The sequence below is a fragment of the Microtus oregoni genome, unplaced genomic scaffold, assembly GCF_018167655.1.
Source record: "Microtus oregoni isolate MIOR12 unplaced genomic scaffold, Mior012 000011F_ref0000422, whole genome shotgun sequence".
In the NCBI taxonomy this organism is placed as follows: Eukaryota; Metazoa; Chordata; class Mammalia; order Rodentia; family Cricetidae; genus Microtus; species Microtus oregoni.
This window is the reverse complement of record NW_024543070.1, coordinates 30771503-30788473: the sequence shown is the minus strand read 5'-3', so window position 1 is coordinate 30788473 and position 16971 is coordinate 30771503. Positions and strand designations below refer to the sequence as shown.

The window sequence follows — 16971 nt, the reverse complement described above, 5'->3', positions numbered from 1 at the left end:
GCCACTTGAAAGGACATAAATATGCATATTCATGTCTCCATGCCTTGTGATCTAATCACTTGCATAAGCCTGATCATCCTTTAAAAGTGAACTCAAAAATCAACTTCTGAGTGTAATCCTCTTTAATTGTCTTAGGAAAAATTAAGTGCTGCCCTATCTTTGCTTCCAATGCATATATTATTCTTATGGCCTGTACAGGGCTTTTTGACAAAATTTCGTAGTCCATTATGTCTCTTCCGCTTCCATCAAGATGATTTCTTTCAGAACAGTGTACATACAGTTCCATTTTCAGCCCATAGCATGTCATAGTTAGGAGTTGGTCTAATGTGAAATGACCATTTGAGCAATGTTCATAAAAGGGGCAGTATCAGACATGTGATCATTGCACTTCTTACCTTTGATATTCAGTGAAGTTTACTCAAATGAATGATACAAGGTCTTTTTGAATTGGCAGAAGATATGATCATTTTAATTCAATTTATTGCCAATTTCTTACCAGGAGAATTTACCCCAGAAATGCAATTACGAATAAGACAAGAAATTGAGAAGGAAAAGAAAACAGAACCTTGGAAAGAAAAATTCTTTGAGAGGTTTTATGGAGAAAGGTAAGTATTAGAGCTTTTCTCTCATTTCTGTTAGAAGAAATGAAAATGTAATTCTCTGCTTCACATGGCACCCTCATACGCTGTAAAACTTAATAAACCTGTGATAAAAGGCAACGGTCCCCCAGTGTACGAAATTGGAGGTAAAATTATAGTGGCATATCAGCACTTAAAGTTTAAAAATGGGTTTTCAAGGTTTATAGCATGTTCATGAAAATTCATCTTATACCAAAAATTACATGTGGAATCCTAAAGAAATCAATTGTGATTTTCTTAAGTGGGTTTTGATCAAATTCTCTTAGTTTTATCGACATATTTTTCACTAATGAGTATTGCAAAGACAAGTAATTTTAGACACATTTACTTCTCAGACTTGTCCCTTCTAAACATTGACTTTATATGTCCATTGTGGTATATGTGTGCTGGAGAGAACCTGGGGGATTATGTTTCACTTTATCTGTGTAGCCTGATTTTATTTTAGATATGCTTGTGAGTTGATTTAATTTTTTAAACTTTGTGTGTATTTGTGTATGATGTGTGTGTGTGTGTATGTGTGTGTGTGTGTGTGTATGCAGTAATCTCATCATAGCAGCTGTTTAGAGGTCAGAGAACCACTGGCAGGAGTCAGCTTTTACTTTCCAGCTTGATGACCCAGGGTCTCTGCCACTGTATTGTGTATTCTAGGCTAGCCTGCCTAGAGCCTTCAGTTGAGTCACCTATCTGTCTCCCATCTCACTGTAGGTGTTCAGGGATTACATGTGCACCCCATTCTATCCAGCTTTTTGCATGGGTTCTGAAGATCAATCTTTGGTCATTATGGTTGTATGGCTAGGACTTTTATCTGCTGAGCCATCTTCCTGGCCACGCTTCTTTATAAAAATGCACAATAGTAATCACGTGCATATATGGTAGCAACTGAACTAACCGAAAAGCAGTTTCCCCTCTGCATCCTGCTTAGCAGAGAGACATTCTTTGGGAAGAATCTCTGTCTCAGACAATCATGTTTCGAGGAAAGGAGATCCACAAGCTATTGATGGTAGCTGCAGGTCTTTGTAGAGGAACTTGTGCTGACTAATGCTTGTATAAAAGGCAAGAGATTGTCACAGGTAATGTCTTCTGTGCCATTTCATTTCCTAAATTTCTCTAGTCAGTGAATAAAATAACCTAGGAATCTCACTTGAGCTTTTCTGCAGAAGAAATCCCTTTAAAGGGGCTGATTCTGTGCAAAGCGGGTAGCCTGATCATAAAGCGCTTCCTGGGCAAGCACGAGAGGCTCAACCAAGCTCTGGAACCAATGTGAAAGGTGTGTATGATGGCACATTTACAACCTCAGCACCTGGAAGATGGTGTTGTTTGTCAGCTGACCTTATCTGTTTCCTGTTTCATCAGCTCAAAGGTCAGTGATAGAACCTGTATCAAAAACCAAGTAGCATGCATATGCATACACACACACACACACACACACACACACAAATGGCGGGAGGCAGCTAGATGACTCAGCATTTAAGGGCATTCGCTGTATAATCATGAGGCTCCTAATACCCACATGACAATCTTGGCATCCTGAAAATACCTATAGCTCCAGCTCCAAGAGATCAGGTGCTGTTTTATGTCTTCTACGCATATGCCTGTATACATACATACTCGCATGTAGACACATATAATTAAATAAATAGATAAAAACTAGATATAATAAAGCCAATGTGAATAATATCTAAGGAATAACACTGGTGGTTGACCTGTAATCTCTGAAAACACACACACACACACACACACACACCAATGTGCTCATGCACACACATGCACCTGCACCTACATGAAACATAGCATGCACATATACATGTTCATATACACACAAATGGCTTCTTACTTAGCATGAGCCAGCTTTGGTGAATTGTCCTCAATAGTTATATTCTTAATGAAGACTCTTTCTTTGATTGCTCTAGAAGGATTCCTAGATTCACATACAACAAGCAAAACTAAATAGAGATAATTAATATATTTTCTCAGAACTCAAAAATGAGGCAGGCTAATACTATGTCTTCATATGTTGTCACCAACAGAATTACTTAAGCCAGCTACATTAGAGTCTGCAATGAAAAATTTAAACATACACACAGATTACAAGACTCTCTTGAGATACATTGATGTAGCATCTCTAGGAGTTGAACTCAGAAATTCACAGTATTAGAAACTAGGTCATACCAAAGGATGTCAGCATTAAAAAAAGTGAAGGAAAAGACTGAAGTCCACCATAGATGCATCTACTTTGTCGTTATTGTAAAAGGTTAGATAGATAGCAGGGAAAGTAAAAATAAGTAAGATTATAGTTTATATAATGAAGTTCAATAAGTAGAATTCCATAAATAATTCTCATAAAAATTCACAAACATGCACATTTTTCCCCAAGAAGTTTAGCTACTTCCCAGATTCCCAAGAACATTAGATAAAGAGGCAGAAGCCAACAACTAAAATACCATGAGTAACAACTTCCCACTGCCTTTATCATGCTGTGAAATACAAGGTCTTTCCCTAGACTAGTGGTTCTCAACCTGTGGGTGATGACCCTTTCACAGGTTCCATATCACATACTGTGCATTTTAGATATCTGCATTACTATTCATAACAGTAGCAAAATTACAGTTATGAAGTAGTAGTGAAAATAACTTATTGTTTGAGGTCACCACAACATGAAGAACTGAATGAAAGGGTTGTAGCATTGGGAAGGCTGAGGACCACTGCTGTAGAGCAACAATTGGTTGCCCTCGCCCCACATGACTTCACTAGGCTTGTTCTTTGCTCTTTACTATCTTAATTTCATCTTGGATAACTGACACACTTCACGAGCTTCCTCTTTTATTTCATTATCCCTACACTACTTAGGCTCCTTGCTGTAAAAGAGATCTGCCATAGCACCAGACCTTTTTTGGTTGATGAACAACGTTTGTCTTTTCATTGGCCTAAGTTTGTCTGAGAATATTGCTATCCAAACCTTTTCATTGCCTGTACCCCAATTTGGTTTCATTTATAATGCCTTTCTCTAACATCTGCTGCTGATGCTGCAATTTAAAGTGAAGAAAACAGTGACTCATCACAAACTTCACTAGAATTCCACTTGGCTTTGGCTTGAGAACAAGTGTTAGGATTGGTTATCTTGGGATTTTTCTCTGCTATCCTGTATGGAATAGCTCATAGCACGGCATTCAAACACACTTGATTGACATAAGTATCATTGGGTAACATAACTGTAATAACTCCGTGTTTTATTATTCTTCATATTTAATTATATGATTAGATTCTAAGATAAAGATTGGGTAACATTTTTTAATTTTTTTGTAACCTGACTGCTGTTTCTCCTCCTTCCACTCTTCCATCCCGTCTCCCTCCAACCTCCCTCTGTCACCCACATCCACTTCTCCTCCATTTCTATTCAGAGGAGAGGAAACCTCCCATGGATAGAAATGAAACATGTAACATTTCTTAGATTTTTTTGATTTATTTTATTTTAAAAAAGGAAAACAAACCATCTTTTTTTTATTTTACATACCAATCCCAGTTCCCACTCCCTCCCCTCCTCCCGTCCCCTTCACTTCTCCCTCCACCCCATTTCCCATCCATTCCTCAGAAAGGGTAAGGCACATTGCTTTGGGGAAAGTCCAAGGCCCTGTCTATTATATCTAGGCTGAGAAAGGTATCCATCCAAAGAAATTGGGTTCTAAAAAATCAAGTACAAGCAGTAGTGATAAATCCTGGTGCCACTGCCAGTGGCCCCATAGTCTGCCCCAACCATACAACTGCCACGTACATTCAGAGGGTCCAGTTTGGTATCATACTGGTTTCTTCCCTGTACAACTGGAGTTGGTGAGCTCCCATTAGCTCAGGTAGACTGTTTCAGTGGGTGCCCCCATCATGGTCTTGACCTCTCCTCATTTTCTCATTCCTCCCACTTTTCAACTGGACTTTGGGAGCTCAGCCCAGTGCTCCACTGTGGGTCTCTGCCTCTATTTCCATCAGTTGCTGGATAAAGGTTCTACAGTGCCATTTAAGATATTCATCAATATGACTACATATAAGCATCCTCTTCTACTTATAAGCATCCTCTTCTCTATTGCTTAGAGTCTTAGCTAGGGTCATCCTTGTAGATTCTTAGAAATTTCTCTAGTGTCAGGTTTCTTGCTTGCCCCCATAATGGCTCCCTCAATCAAAATATCTCTTTCCTTGCTCTCATCTCTGTCCTTCCTCCATCTCGACTATCCAATTCTCTCAAGTTCTCCTCTCTTCTCCTCTTCTCTCTTCCTCTTCCCCTTTAGATTTTTTAAGATATCTAATCTTTCAGAAACCCTGTCTCGAAAAACAAAAAAAAAAGATATCTAATCTTTAAAGGTAATTTTGATTTGAAAATTTGATGTATTTCATTAAACTCCCATTCATATTAACTATTTCTATTATATCCATTAAAGTCTCTATAATTTTTATATTATAAAGACATCTTTTTACTTTCTGACTTCAAAACACTTAGGTTTTTATTTATTCTTTGAGTATCTTCCCATATTTTCTGGTTCATTTTTATTTGTAACATTGAAATTCTCTTTACAAATACTTGGTAAGATTTATAACTCTTTGCTTATAAAACAGAATTTACAGAAGCTTCTTTTAGTTATAAAGGCAGTACTGAGGCTATGTCAGGAACTTTTTACCATAAGTTAATCATATGACTAGGTGGTTTTATGATTAAGTCGATACATTTACCTCTATTGCATACTGAACTTGTAAGAGTTACAGTATGAGCCATTTGCTTTGTGGCTGTATAATGATATCTCTCTTTTCTGCTCAGATTGGGCATGTCCAGAGAAGAATCCATAAAGCTCACTTCTGGACCAAACCATGATGGAGCTGAAGGGTGTTCCTCACATGGGAACTCTGGCATTCCGAGTGCTTCTGCACAGACTGCATTAGAAGAACAACAACCCCAAATCATGAAAGGTTCAGCTTCCTCGGAGCCTGGCTTCTGCACTACCGTTTGTCCTCTGCTAGAGGTTCCGGTGAAAGACATAATCACAGAAGCAGAAGACATCTTTATCCCCGAGGAATCTGTGATTCAGGAGGAAGTGGCAGAAGAGGTGGAGACAAGTATCTGTGAATGCCAAGATGAAAAGAGCATGCCAGAGTTTTCTGAGGAGTCTGAAAGTCCAGCCACCTCTTGTGAGGAGCCCCAGTTGGCAGCCCCTGAAGATAACTTGGAGTCCTGTGTGGTAATGAATGATATTTTAGAAGCTTTACCTCATATTGAAGTGAAGATAGATGAGAAATTGGAATGTCCCCAGGAGGAAATGTCAGTTGTTATTGACCAGCTAGAAATCTGTGACTCTCTTGTTCCTTGCACTTCATCTGTCCCTCACATCCTTGATGCAGAGCAGAAGGAACAAGAGACTTCCATAGAGACCAGCACTGTAACCCTGAGAGCAGGGCCATCTTCTCTGGAAAGCCAGTTTCCAAATGAGGGAATTGCTGTAGACATGGAACTCCAGAGTGACCCTGAAGAACAGCTCTCAGAAAACGCTTGTGTCTCTGAGACTTCCTTCTCCTCTGAGAGTCCGGAGGGAGCATGTGTCAGCCTTCCATCCCCAGGTGGGGAAACACAGTCCACGTCTGAAGAGTCATGCACCCCAGCCTCTCTGGAAACAACGTTCTGTTCTGAGGTGTCCAGCACTGAGAATACAGAAAAGTACAACCAGAGAAACCCTCCTGATGAAAGCCTTCACGTGTCTTTGATGTCAGAAGCATCTCCACTAGCCACCTCACCCGAAATCTCAGAAGCATCTCTCATGTCCAACTTGCCTCTGACATCTGAGGCATCCCCTGTGTCCAACTTACCTCTGACATCAGAAGCATCTCCAATGTCTGATTTGCCACTGACATCAGAAACTTCCTCCGTGTCTTCCATGCTTATTCCCTCTGAGACGCCTTTTGTATCTGGTTTGCCTGTTCCTGCAGAGACTTCTCCAATTTCTAACTCTTCCATGAACGAAAGAGTGGTGCATCAACAGAGAAAGTCACCGTCGGGATCTGAAGAAGCTCCCTCTCCCCAGAAGGATGAACCTTCTGTCCCCAGCAAGCCCATGGGAGAGAACCTTATCTCCCACCCTAAGCCTTTGTCCAATGTCCTGGAACCCATCAGCATGAGTTCTTCCATTGTGCCTGAAGCTCTTCCACCTGAAGAAGTGCACAGCCAGTCTCTGAGTCAGCCGCCTTGCCAGTCTCATATTGAAATGGAGAAGCTCTACCCTCCTTCCATCCCAGAACTTCCTTCTCCAGAAATGATGAAAATTAAAAACCACAGTGTCCTGCAAAGAACTGAAAGGAAAGGGGTGTCCTCACCATTAGAAGTCCCTGTCTTTCCTGAGGAGACAGAGACTAAGGGAAATGAGATTCCACCAGCTAAATTCCAGGATAAGCAGTATGTCCCATCAGTAGATAAGGCTCCATTTTTAGAAGGCTCAAGAAACAAAGCACATAAGCAGGCAAGTACACACAATTCCAAAACATCAGAGCCCTCCAAGTCACCTGATGGGATAAGAACTGAAAGTAGAGAGTCAGAGATATCAAAGAGGAAGACAATGGAGCATAGCTTCGGAATCTGTAAAGAGAAAAGAGCCAGGATAGAAGAGGACCAGTCATCCCGAAGCCTAGCATCCAACAGTTCACCTGAGAAGGAGCAGCCTCCACGAGAGGAGCCTAGGGTTCCCCCTCTCAAGGTATGGTATTTTAAAACAGTTATAGAAATGTGGTACCCTATTTAGAAACCTAATTTTCAAAAATTAATTAGATATATCCTTTTTTTTTAGGCTTCACATAGAAAACTAAACTAATCTATTCATACCCACTCCAACATTAACTTATCTTTTAAAAACTCCGCCTTCGGAGGTGGAGTGGTTTCTAAGAACACTTACAACCCACATTCACTTCCAGAATCACCATCCCCTATAGCTCCAGTTCCAGAGGATCCAGTGCCTTCTGCCCTTCATGGTACTTGCAAGCACAATGTGCACACACACGTATTTTTTAAATCATAAAAAACTTCATTAAGCCCATGCAAGACGATCTCAACCATCCATATGATTTTGCAACAGGATTTAAGAACAGCAGGACATAGGGGATTCTACACAACATGGAGAGGTCTGGACTTTTGAGGATTTCAAGATACACAAGGAAAACCATGAAAGATATGTTAAAGTTGCACAGGTTTGGGGAAGGGGTCAGAAGCCAGGCCAGGGCTTAGATGAAGGTCTAACAAATGCTCAACACCCAACTTCCAAGGATAAGGAACATGACCTATGGGATATCTTTTGGATACTACCTAAAAGAATTAACAAAATTTCTTTATTAACTGAGAGAGAATGCAGTAGATGTGCCACGAAATCCAAGATTTAGTTTCTGAGATATTAAAGAGGTGTCAGATGTCAACAAGTCATAGAACTTTTTGGACAGATAACCCAGTTTGTATACATTTGTTTTATCCTGGATCAGTTAATCTTCTAAGAAAATACATATGTTAAATAAGTTGTAGCTGTGTAAGGAAACTGAAAATTGAGGATGATTCAAAAGAAATCACTTGTTTCAAATTTGGTTCTGCTTTGCTATATTTATTTGTGGTCTTTTTCTATATCAGTTTATGTTTATACAGTGGATAATTTCTTCATCACATGTAGTTATTGAATTAAGAACATCTTAAGCTTTTAAAAAGTACCAGCCTCTTATTTTGCTCTGTTACACCTTATTTTATAGGTGATTCAGGATCTTTACAAGCCTGTGTTTTAAGAGTTTAGTTGTAGTTATTCTACTTAATAGAGCTGTGTCTATTAAATAAGTTTCTAAACATTAAAAAGGCTACTGTAAATGCCAGTTAATAAATCAGTCTGCTGTTTAATTTCTAAAACTTAGAGAGGAAAACATTGATATACTTTTTGGAGGAAGTATTTTTTAGATATACCAATACTATTTTTTCTAATCAAAATGTAAATGCTGTGTGCTTTATATAAATACATATATTGATGAATTAGGTAGGTATATGATTGATACATGTTAGATGATATATGTCTCCAAAAAGACAGAAACTAAAGATGTACTTAGTATTTGACTGTGATCTCTTGGTGAAGCAAATTTAGGTAGAATTTTAATATATTTAATTATTCAGACTAAGGGAAATATTAAAAATGGAAAGTGTAATCACTTTAGCAAATAGGTGATTCTTGGCTATGGATTGGAGAAATTGCTCACAGAAAAGAGTTGTTTTAGTAGAAGTCCAGAAATGCATCCCAGGTAGAGAGATCCTGTACTTGTATTTGATATATCTAAATATAGACATATCAAGGCAACATTTTACAGAGGTCAACAGGGTTCAAATTAATTCAAAAACAAAGAAAGTTACCATGTCAATATGCTTCTGTTTGGGAGAAAGATGAAAGTTTCCTAGGAAAATCTTGCTGGAATGGGGAAGGGAAAGACGTAGAGCAGATACCTGTGAACCACAGAATTGGGAGTCCACAGACTCCCTGTCACTGTCTGACTGTCAAATCCCTAGACAGATAACATCCGAATTTGAAAAGAAGGTAGCAACCAGAGCCCTTCTAGCCCCCATACAGTGACTCTGAGAATTTTCTTAATGATCAATTAGGTCATCGCAGCCTTACCATGGGATCCTGCATGCTAGCGCCTGTGTCTCCCAAATGAGTTCGTGGCTGTTTGGCCTATGAAAGAGCAAAGCTAGGAAAGCAGGGTAGAGTGGGACAGGCACAGTGTACCTCTAGATGATCAGTGTTCAGTCACCCAACTCATATTTTTTTTGAAACACAAAAGTGGTCAGTCTTCCACCCCTGCTTTTATGAAACAGCCACGACAACACTGAGCCCAAGTCCAGCATCCTCTGTCTACATATAGATAATGTGTGAAATAACTGATTTATAAAACTTCCATAGAATGCTTATTACATACATGTTAGCCAGCATGCCGGCTGTTATAAAAGTCCATCAAAACCATACCGCCTTCCATCCCGGAACCACTGAGGTACTCAATGATCCTCCAGGGGACAGTCACCTTTACACAAAGCTAGATGAAATCTATAGTCTTTAGGCTTCTCACGCAGAGCTATTTTCTTTTGAACTAAATGAGGGGAGATTAAAACATCTCAGATGGTTTGTTTTTCTCTAGCAGGGAAGATAATTTTAAAGGTAAGTATCTCTAAGTCTTTTTGTGCTCTCTCTCTCTTTCTCATATCTATCTCATTCATATCTATCTATCTGTCTGTCTATCTATCTGTCTGTCTATCATCTGTTTTTTGAGGCAGTGTCTCCCTACATTGCCCAGGTCTCACTATGTAGCATAGGCTAGCCTCGAACTCTCATAGTCAGTCCTCCTGCTTATAAGTGTGCTTGCCCATGTATAAGCGAATCTCATGCTAAGAAGCACGGTATTTGCTCTATTGACATATGACTTTAGGAAGATTCCTTAAGTCCTGCTAAATGAAATCACTTGTTGATATCTTCATAGATGAAAATGTCATTGTCACATTCAGACTGCATTTACTTTTTCTTTATAACCCAAATGTACATTTAGATATCTCAGATATTGAGATAGCTTTCAAATTATGAATGAATGCAGCTTACCCCCATCCACTAACTACCTTTTTAAATTTTTTTTTATTGAGAAAAGAAGAAAAAAAACATAAACAAAAAACAAGTTTCCACCTCCTCCCAGCCTCCCATTTCCCTCCCCCTCCTCCCACCCTTCTCCCCCTCCTCCCAACCTTCTCCCCCTCCCCCCACTCCTCTCCCCCTCCCTCTCCAGTCCATGGAGCAGTCCGGGTTCCCTGCCCTGTGGTAAATCCTAGGTCCTCCCCCCTCCGTCCATATCTAGGAAGGTGAACATCCAAACTGGCTAGGCTCCCACAAAGCCAGAACATGAAGTAGGATCAAAACCCCATGCCATTGTCCTTGGCGTCTCATCAGCCCTCATTGTTCGCCATGTTCAGAGAGTCCAGTTTTATCCCATGCTTTTTCGGTCACATTCCAGCTGGCCTTGGTGAGCTCCCAGTAGATCAGCTCCACTGTCTCAGTGGGTGGGTGCACGCCTCGTGGTCCCGACTTCTTTGCTCATGGTTTCTAGCCATAAATAAGGGCCACGGAGTCTACAATAGGTGAATCTAAAGAAACTAAGTAAGAAGGTGAACCCAAGGAAAAACATATAGTTATCCTCTTGGCTAAGGGAAGTAGACCAAATTGCCGGGGAGAAAATTGGGATCTTGGGGGTGGGGTGGGATGGGGGTAAGGGGAGATGGGGAGAGAAAAGGTAGAAGGGAAGGAGGGGGGACTTGGGGAAACAGGAGAATTGGGATAAAGGAAAGGTGGATAGGGGAGCACGGAACCACAATTCTTAGTTAAGGGAGCCATTTTAGGGTGGGCAAGAGACTTGACTCTAGAGGGGCTCCCAAGTGCCCAAGATGAGGTTCCCAGTTAGTTCCTTGGGCAGCTGAGGATTGGGAACCTGAAATGACCCTATCCTAGAGCAATACTGACGAATATCTTGCATATCATCATAGAACCTTCATCTGGTGATGGATGGAGATAGAGACAGAGACCCACACAGGAGCACTGGACTGAGCTCCCAAGGTCCCAATGAGGAGCAGAAGGAGGGAGAACATGAGCTAACTACCTTTTTTAAAATGCAGATGTTCTCATAGAGGCCAGGCCTGCTTTAAACTCAATACATAGCCTAGGATGAGATCGGATCTCACTGTGTTGCCTGGAACTAGTTGGCTAGACCAAGCTGGCTCCAAGGTCACAGAGAATCACCGGTTTCTGTTTCTTGAATGCTAGGACTACAGAGACATAACACAGGACTTCATGCATGCTAGACAAGAACTCTACCAAGTGAGCTGCCTCCATAGTCCTCATCCTCCCATTGAGTTACCGTACCCCACATTCCTCCTCACTTTTTACTAAGTATTGTTTCATTCTTCTTTCAGATACAGCTTTCTAAAATTGGGCCACCTTTTATCATCAAGAGCCAGCCAGTCTCCAAAGCAGAGTCTCGAGCATCCACTAGCACAGCAGTCAGCAGTGGTAGGAACACAGGAGCCAGGACCCTTGCAGACATCAAGGCCCGTGCCCAACAAGCTCGTGCCCAGCGAGAGGCTGCTGCAGCTGCTGCAGTTGTGGCTGCAGCCAGCATTGTCTCAGGAGCCATGGGAAGCCCAGGAGAGGGAGGGAAGGCTAGAACGCTGGCCCACATCAAAGAGCAGACCAAAGCTAAGCTCTTTGCGAAGCATCAGGCCCGAGTCCACCTCTTCCAGACCTCCAAGGAGACCCGGTTGCCTCCTCTCAACTCCAAGGAAGAAGCTCTCACTATGGAAGCCTCTTCTACCCCTGAAACAAAAATGGAAGGTTCCACTGGTGTCATCATCATCAATCCCAATTGCAGATCTCCTAGCAACAAGGCTGCACACCTCCGGGAGACCACCACTGTATTACAGCAGCCTCTGAACCCACCTCAGATTCCAGACACTGCCACTGACTTGTCTGTGCATAGTTCTGATGACAGCATACCTGTGTCACATTTAACTGAGAAAATTGTCTCATCTACCTCTTCTGAAAATAGCAGTGTACCCATGCTTCTTAATAAAAATCCCATCAACCCCATCCCCATGTCTGTCTGCAGCACTGCTGTGTCGGGAGCAATTAAAGAGCATCCGTTTGTGAGTCCTGTTGACAAATCTTCTGTCCTCATGTCTGTTGACGGTGCAAACAGTACGATTTCTGCTTGTAATATAAGCATGTTGAAATCCATCCAGGGATCTGACACTCCGTGCATAGCCCTTGTACCAAAATGTATCGACAGGACTCCTATACCAGCTGCTCCAGAAGGTACTGGAAGGTCTAACTCCATGGATGGTAAGACCCTGCTTGTGCCCAGCAGCAAGGCTGCTAACTTAGTGTCCAGTCAGTACATCTCTGTGCCAGCTCCCACTGTTACAAGTAATCTGCCAAACCATCTCTGCACTAGCTCTGTCTTGATTCCCCCCACGGGGATTAGTAACAGATTTACTTCTGAGAAGATAGCCATGTCTGGGAGTGAAGAACAGGCGACTGTGTCCATTAGTGCCACCATGCGAGCAGCCCTCAGCTGTGGCGATTCAGTGGCTGTCTCCGATCCACTGGCTTCACGCCCACCCATCGCAATGTTTTCAGGAAACATGCTCACTCTAAACTCTTACGATAGTGCTCCCAAACCAAGTGGGGAAAGCTTGGACAAAAATTCAGGGCCTCGAAATAGGATGGACAATTCTGGAAAACCTCAGCAGCCCCCGGGGGGCTTTGCCCCAGCAACCACAAACAGATCAATTCCCTGTAAAGTCATTGTGGACCACAGCACGACCCTGACCTCCAGTTTGTCTCTGACTGTCTCCATTGGAAATGCAGAAGCAAGCATGGATCCCCAGAGTAGGCCAGTGAGGACAGATATAGCCATCCAGCCTGTGGCATGTCCCCAGGTGTCTGTCATTAGCCGACCTGAGCAGGTCACAGGTGAAGGTGTTGACCATGGTTCTGTTTTCATTGCTACTCCTACAGCCAAACAGGACTGTAAGACACTGCAGGCCACTTGCACCAATCTTAGGGAACTGCCCCTCGCTCTTCCTGATAAACTAAATGAAGTGACTGCCCCTAGTCATAGCTTTGCTGAGCAGGCACGAAACTCAAACACGTTCAAGAGTGAAGCAGACACGACCTGTGGCAATCAGTACAGTCCAGGAAACCGGATTTGCTGGAGTGAAGACCCAATGAGAAACACGGGCCAGCCGCTGGTAAGTCACTCAGGTTCAAGTAAACAGAAAGACTATTCAGAGCAAAGTGGACTGAAGGCTATCAAATCCGAACATGCCAACTATGCCCACGTGTCAGAGCTCCACCCTAGGACACTCATCACGAATGTCAGTCTTCCTGTGAAGCCCGAACCTCACGAAGTAGACAAGAGTTTTAGAATGGACACCGAGGATTTCCCTGGCCCAGAGCGTCCTCCCCCAGCCACAGACATGACAAACAGTGCTAGTGGGCCACAGACACAGGCCATGAAGCCTTCCGCCACAAGCCCCGCAGAAGAGGCTATTTCTTTGGCTACAGACACCCTGAAAAGACTTCCTAGTACAGGCAGCTCAAGCTGCCGCCTGTCTTCCGTGGAAGCTAATAACCCACTGGTGACGCAGTTGCTGCAGGGCAACCTGCCCCTGGAAAAGGTGTTACCACAGCCAAGACTGGGAGCCAAACTCGAAATCAACAGGCTCCCTTTGCCCCTTCAAACTACCTCAGTGGGTAAGGCAGGGCTGGAGAGAAGCATGGTGGAAATGCCGTCCAGCTCCCCAAATCCGGACAGTAAAGGCTATTTGGCAGGAACTCTGGCACCACTCCACATGAGAAAACGAGAAAACCATCCCAAAAAGAGAGCAGCCAGGACCGTGGGAGAACACACTCAAGTTAAATGTGAGCCAGGGAAGATGGCGATGGAGCCAGATGTCAAAGCGGTACCCTGCGTCATCAGTCCAGGCATGAGTCAGCTAGGACACAGCCAACCGTTTAAGCAAGAACGGCTTACCAAGTCCTCCATGGCCAATAGGATAATGCCCAGCCCCGAGGTCAAACAACAGAAACGCCTGTTGCCTGCATGTAGCTTCCAACCAAGCCTGTTCCACGTGAGCAAAAATGATGGTTTCCATGCTGACACTAGTACCTCACACAGACAGCAGTTCTACCAAATGCCCATGGCTGCCAGGGGACCCCTTCCCACTGCTGCTCTGTTACAGACCTCTCCCAAGACCCCAGTGGGCTGCAATACATTTGCCTTCAATAGGCACCTTGAACAAAAGGCATTGGGAGACGTTAATCTTACTTCAGCACCTCACCAGCTAAGACTAGCCAATATGCTGTCCCCCAGCATGCCCATAAAGGAAGGCGATGACGGGGGAGGCACCACACACACGATGCCAAGCAAGGCAGTGGTCCATCCCCCACTGCCACTCCCACCACCCCCTCCTCCACCGCCCCCTCCACCCTTGGCCTTGCCCCCACCACCCCCTCCACCACCTCCGCTACCTCCACCTCACCCAACTGTAGAAGTCCCATCCGATCAAAAGCAACCACCAGTTACCATGGAAGCCAGTAAGCGACTTAGTTGGCCCCAGTCCACCGGCATCTGTAGCAATATCAAATCAGAACCTCCTTCTTTTGAGGAAGGCTTAAGCAGCAGCTGTGAACTGGGCATGAAGCAGGTTCCGTATGACCAGAATGAAGTCAAAGAGCAGCTGAAAGCATTTGCATTAAAGAATGCAGATTTCTCTTCCTATTTGCTCTCTGAGCCTCAGAAGCCTTTCACCCAATTAGCTGCTCAAAAAATACCAGTACCCCAGCAGCAACCACTCTGTGGAAGTTACCCGACCATACACTTTGGGAGCACAAGTTTCAAAAGGGCAGCGTCTGCCATTGAGAAGTCCATTGGGATTCTGGGAAGTGGCTCTAGCCCAGCCACCACCACAGGCCTGGCCGGACAGAACACTCAGATGCCAGTTCAGAACTTTGCAGACAATAGCAACACGGATGAGTTAGAGCTGAAATGCTCTTGCCGGCTCAAAGCCATGATTGTGTGCAAAGGCTGCGGGGCCTTCTGCCACGACGACTGCATAGGTCCTTCCAAACTTTGTGTAGCTTGCCTGGTTGTCCGATAAAGAGCTGAGTGAAAGATACAGCGCCCCACCCCCCATTTTTAACATGAAAAAAAAAAGCGTGATTAGCCAGGAGCCAAATAAGGCATTGGCTTCTGTGCTGGCATATTTCATAAGGAGCAAGTCATCTGTTTCTTCTAGGTGGTTATTTTCTCACGTGTCTCCTACAGGGGAAGATGCAGACATGCGAATGGCTTTTGCCTGTCCAGTCACCGCTCACAGCTTTGATGTGTTTCTGTCTGCGTAATCCGGTCACTGCCTCCGTCTTTTTCTTTTTTTCTTTCTTTCTTTTTTTTTTTTCTATTTCAGTCCAGGCCTAGACAGAAAGGGCAGCCTGAGTTGTCTAATCACCCCATATGCAGATGTTGAAAAACTGACAAGCATGACCTAAGTTGGCCAGGTGTCTTTCCATAGATTGGATGTCACAGCAAGCATTTCTTCCGTGATTCTGTGGGACCTACCTGTACCCAGTGGCTCGAATCATAGTAGGAACAGGAGCCTAAAGATATGTTTCTTTCTATTTACCCTGATGACAGAAGGTACAGGAAGGATGTGTCGGTGGAGTCCACTGTCCCAGCTCTTTCCTCCTTTCTTACTCTTTCTCAGAAACTGGTAGAAAGCCTGAATTGACTTTGGATTTTGTTTGCAAATTGTGGCTGAATCTGCACTGCATCTGAATTGACCTAGGAGCTTCATGCTGTAGATGGTCTGATTCTAGTTCTTGGATAGCCAATAATATAAGATCCATTGGCTGATAATCATGGAACCAGCGTACTGTGGTGTTCCATGTGTGGTTTCTAAGAGCAAATATGAAAACCCATGCCCTAATATTAAAAATAAACAATAAAGTGCTCTACATGCATGTATAATGAGGTGATGATATAAACTATTAGCCATTCTAAACACTAATCCAGTCACCACATGGGAGTTGGGAGTGGGGAAAGCAACTATGGCCTAGTCACACCAGTGCACTCTGACCTTTGAAGAGATGGGCCTCTCCTTTTGCAAGCGTCATTGATGATAGGGACTATAGAAGGCTGAAGAAAGGGTAATGTTTTTCCAGAACCATTTCTTTCCTCTTGATTCCCATTCTATACAGTTATCTTTAAAAAAAAAATGTTCCCTCTGCATGTGTTGCTGTTGCTTTCCTCATACCTAGGAGAGTGGAAGTGGAGAAGGGATACTGCATCTCACAGTAATCTTCAGTGTTTATCCAGTGAAAACTGAGGATTTGAGCTGCGTCCATATTCTGACTACTCTCTGACTGGAGACAGCTGTGCTTGACAAGGCTCTATTCCCAAAGCAAGCACAGAAGCACAGGAGACAAAAGAAAGGAAAAGTACACCCACTGACCTTCAGATTCAGAGCACAGCATGCAGGGTGCCATTAGACCATTGATTGTGCCTGTAGAATTAAAAGTGAAAGGATTTGGAGGGAGATCACCTGTGTCTGAGTAAAGGTGAAAGGTGTTTTCACTTTTTTGGGATGGTCTTGTCAATGGAAACATTTGTGACATTCCTTAAAAATGTATCTTAAAAAGTGAACTGGAATGAGTAAAAAATACATTCCCGAAAGAAAACAAACCCACTATGTTTGGAAAAAAAC

The 16971-nt window shown here is 43.1% G+C and overlaps 1 protein-coding gene across 1 annotated transcript in view; it reads left to right on the top strand.

The window, feature by feature from the left end:
• Positions 1-15859, top strand: part of LOC121453516 (putative Polycomb group protein ASXL3) — a 143839-nt gene extending 127980 nt beyond the window's left edge. Inside the window, exons 9-11 of the mRNA XM_041660364.1 lie at positions 500-605; positions 5437-7357; positions 11623-15859. Coding sequence (XP_041516298.1) covers positions 500-605; positions 5437-7357; positions 11623-15369 — 5774 coding nt within the window. The 3' untranslated portion in view covers positions 15370-15859. The remainder of the gene's footprint in view (positions 1-499; positions 606-5436; positions 7358-11622) is intronic.
• Positions 15860-16971: the final 1112 nt, after the last annotated feature.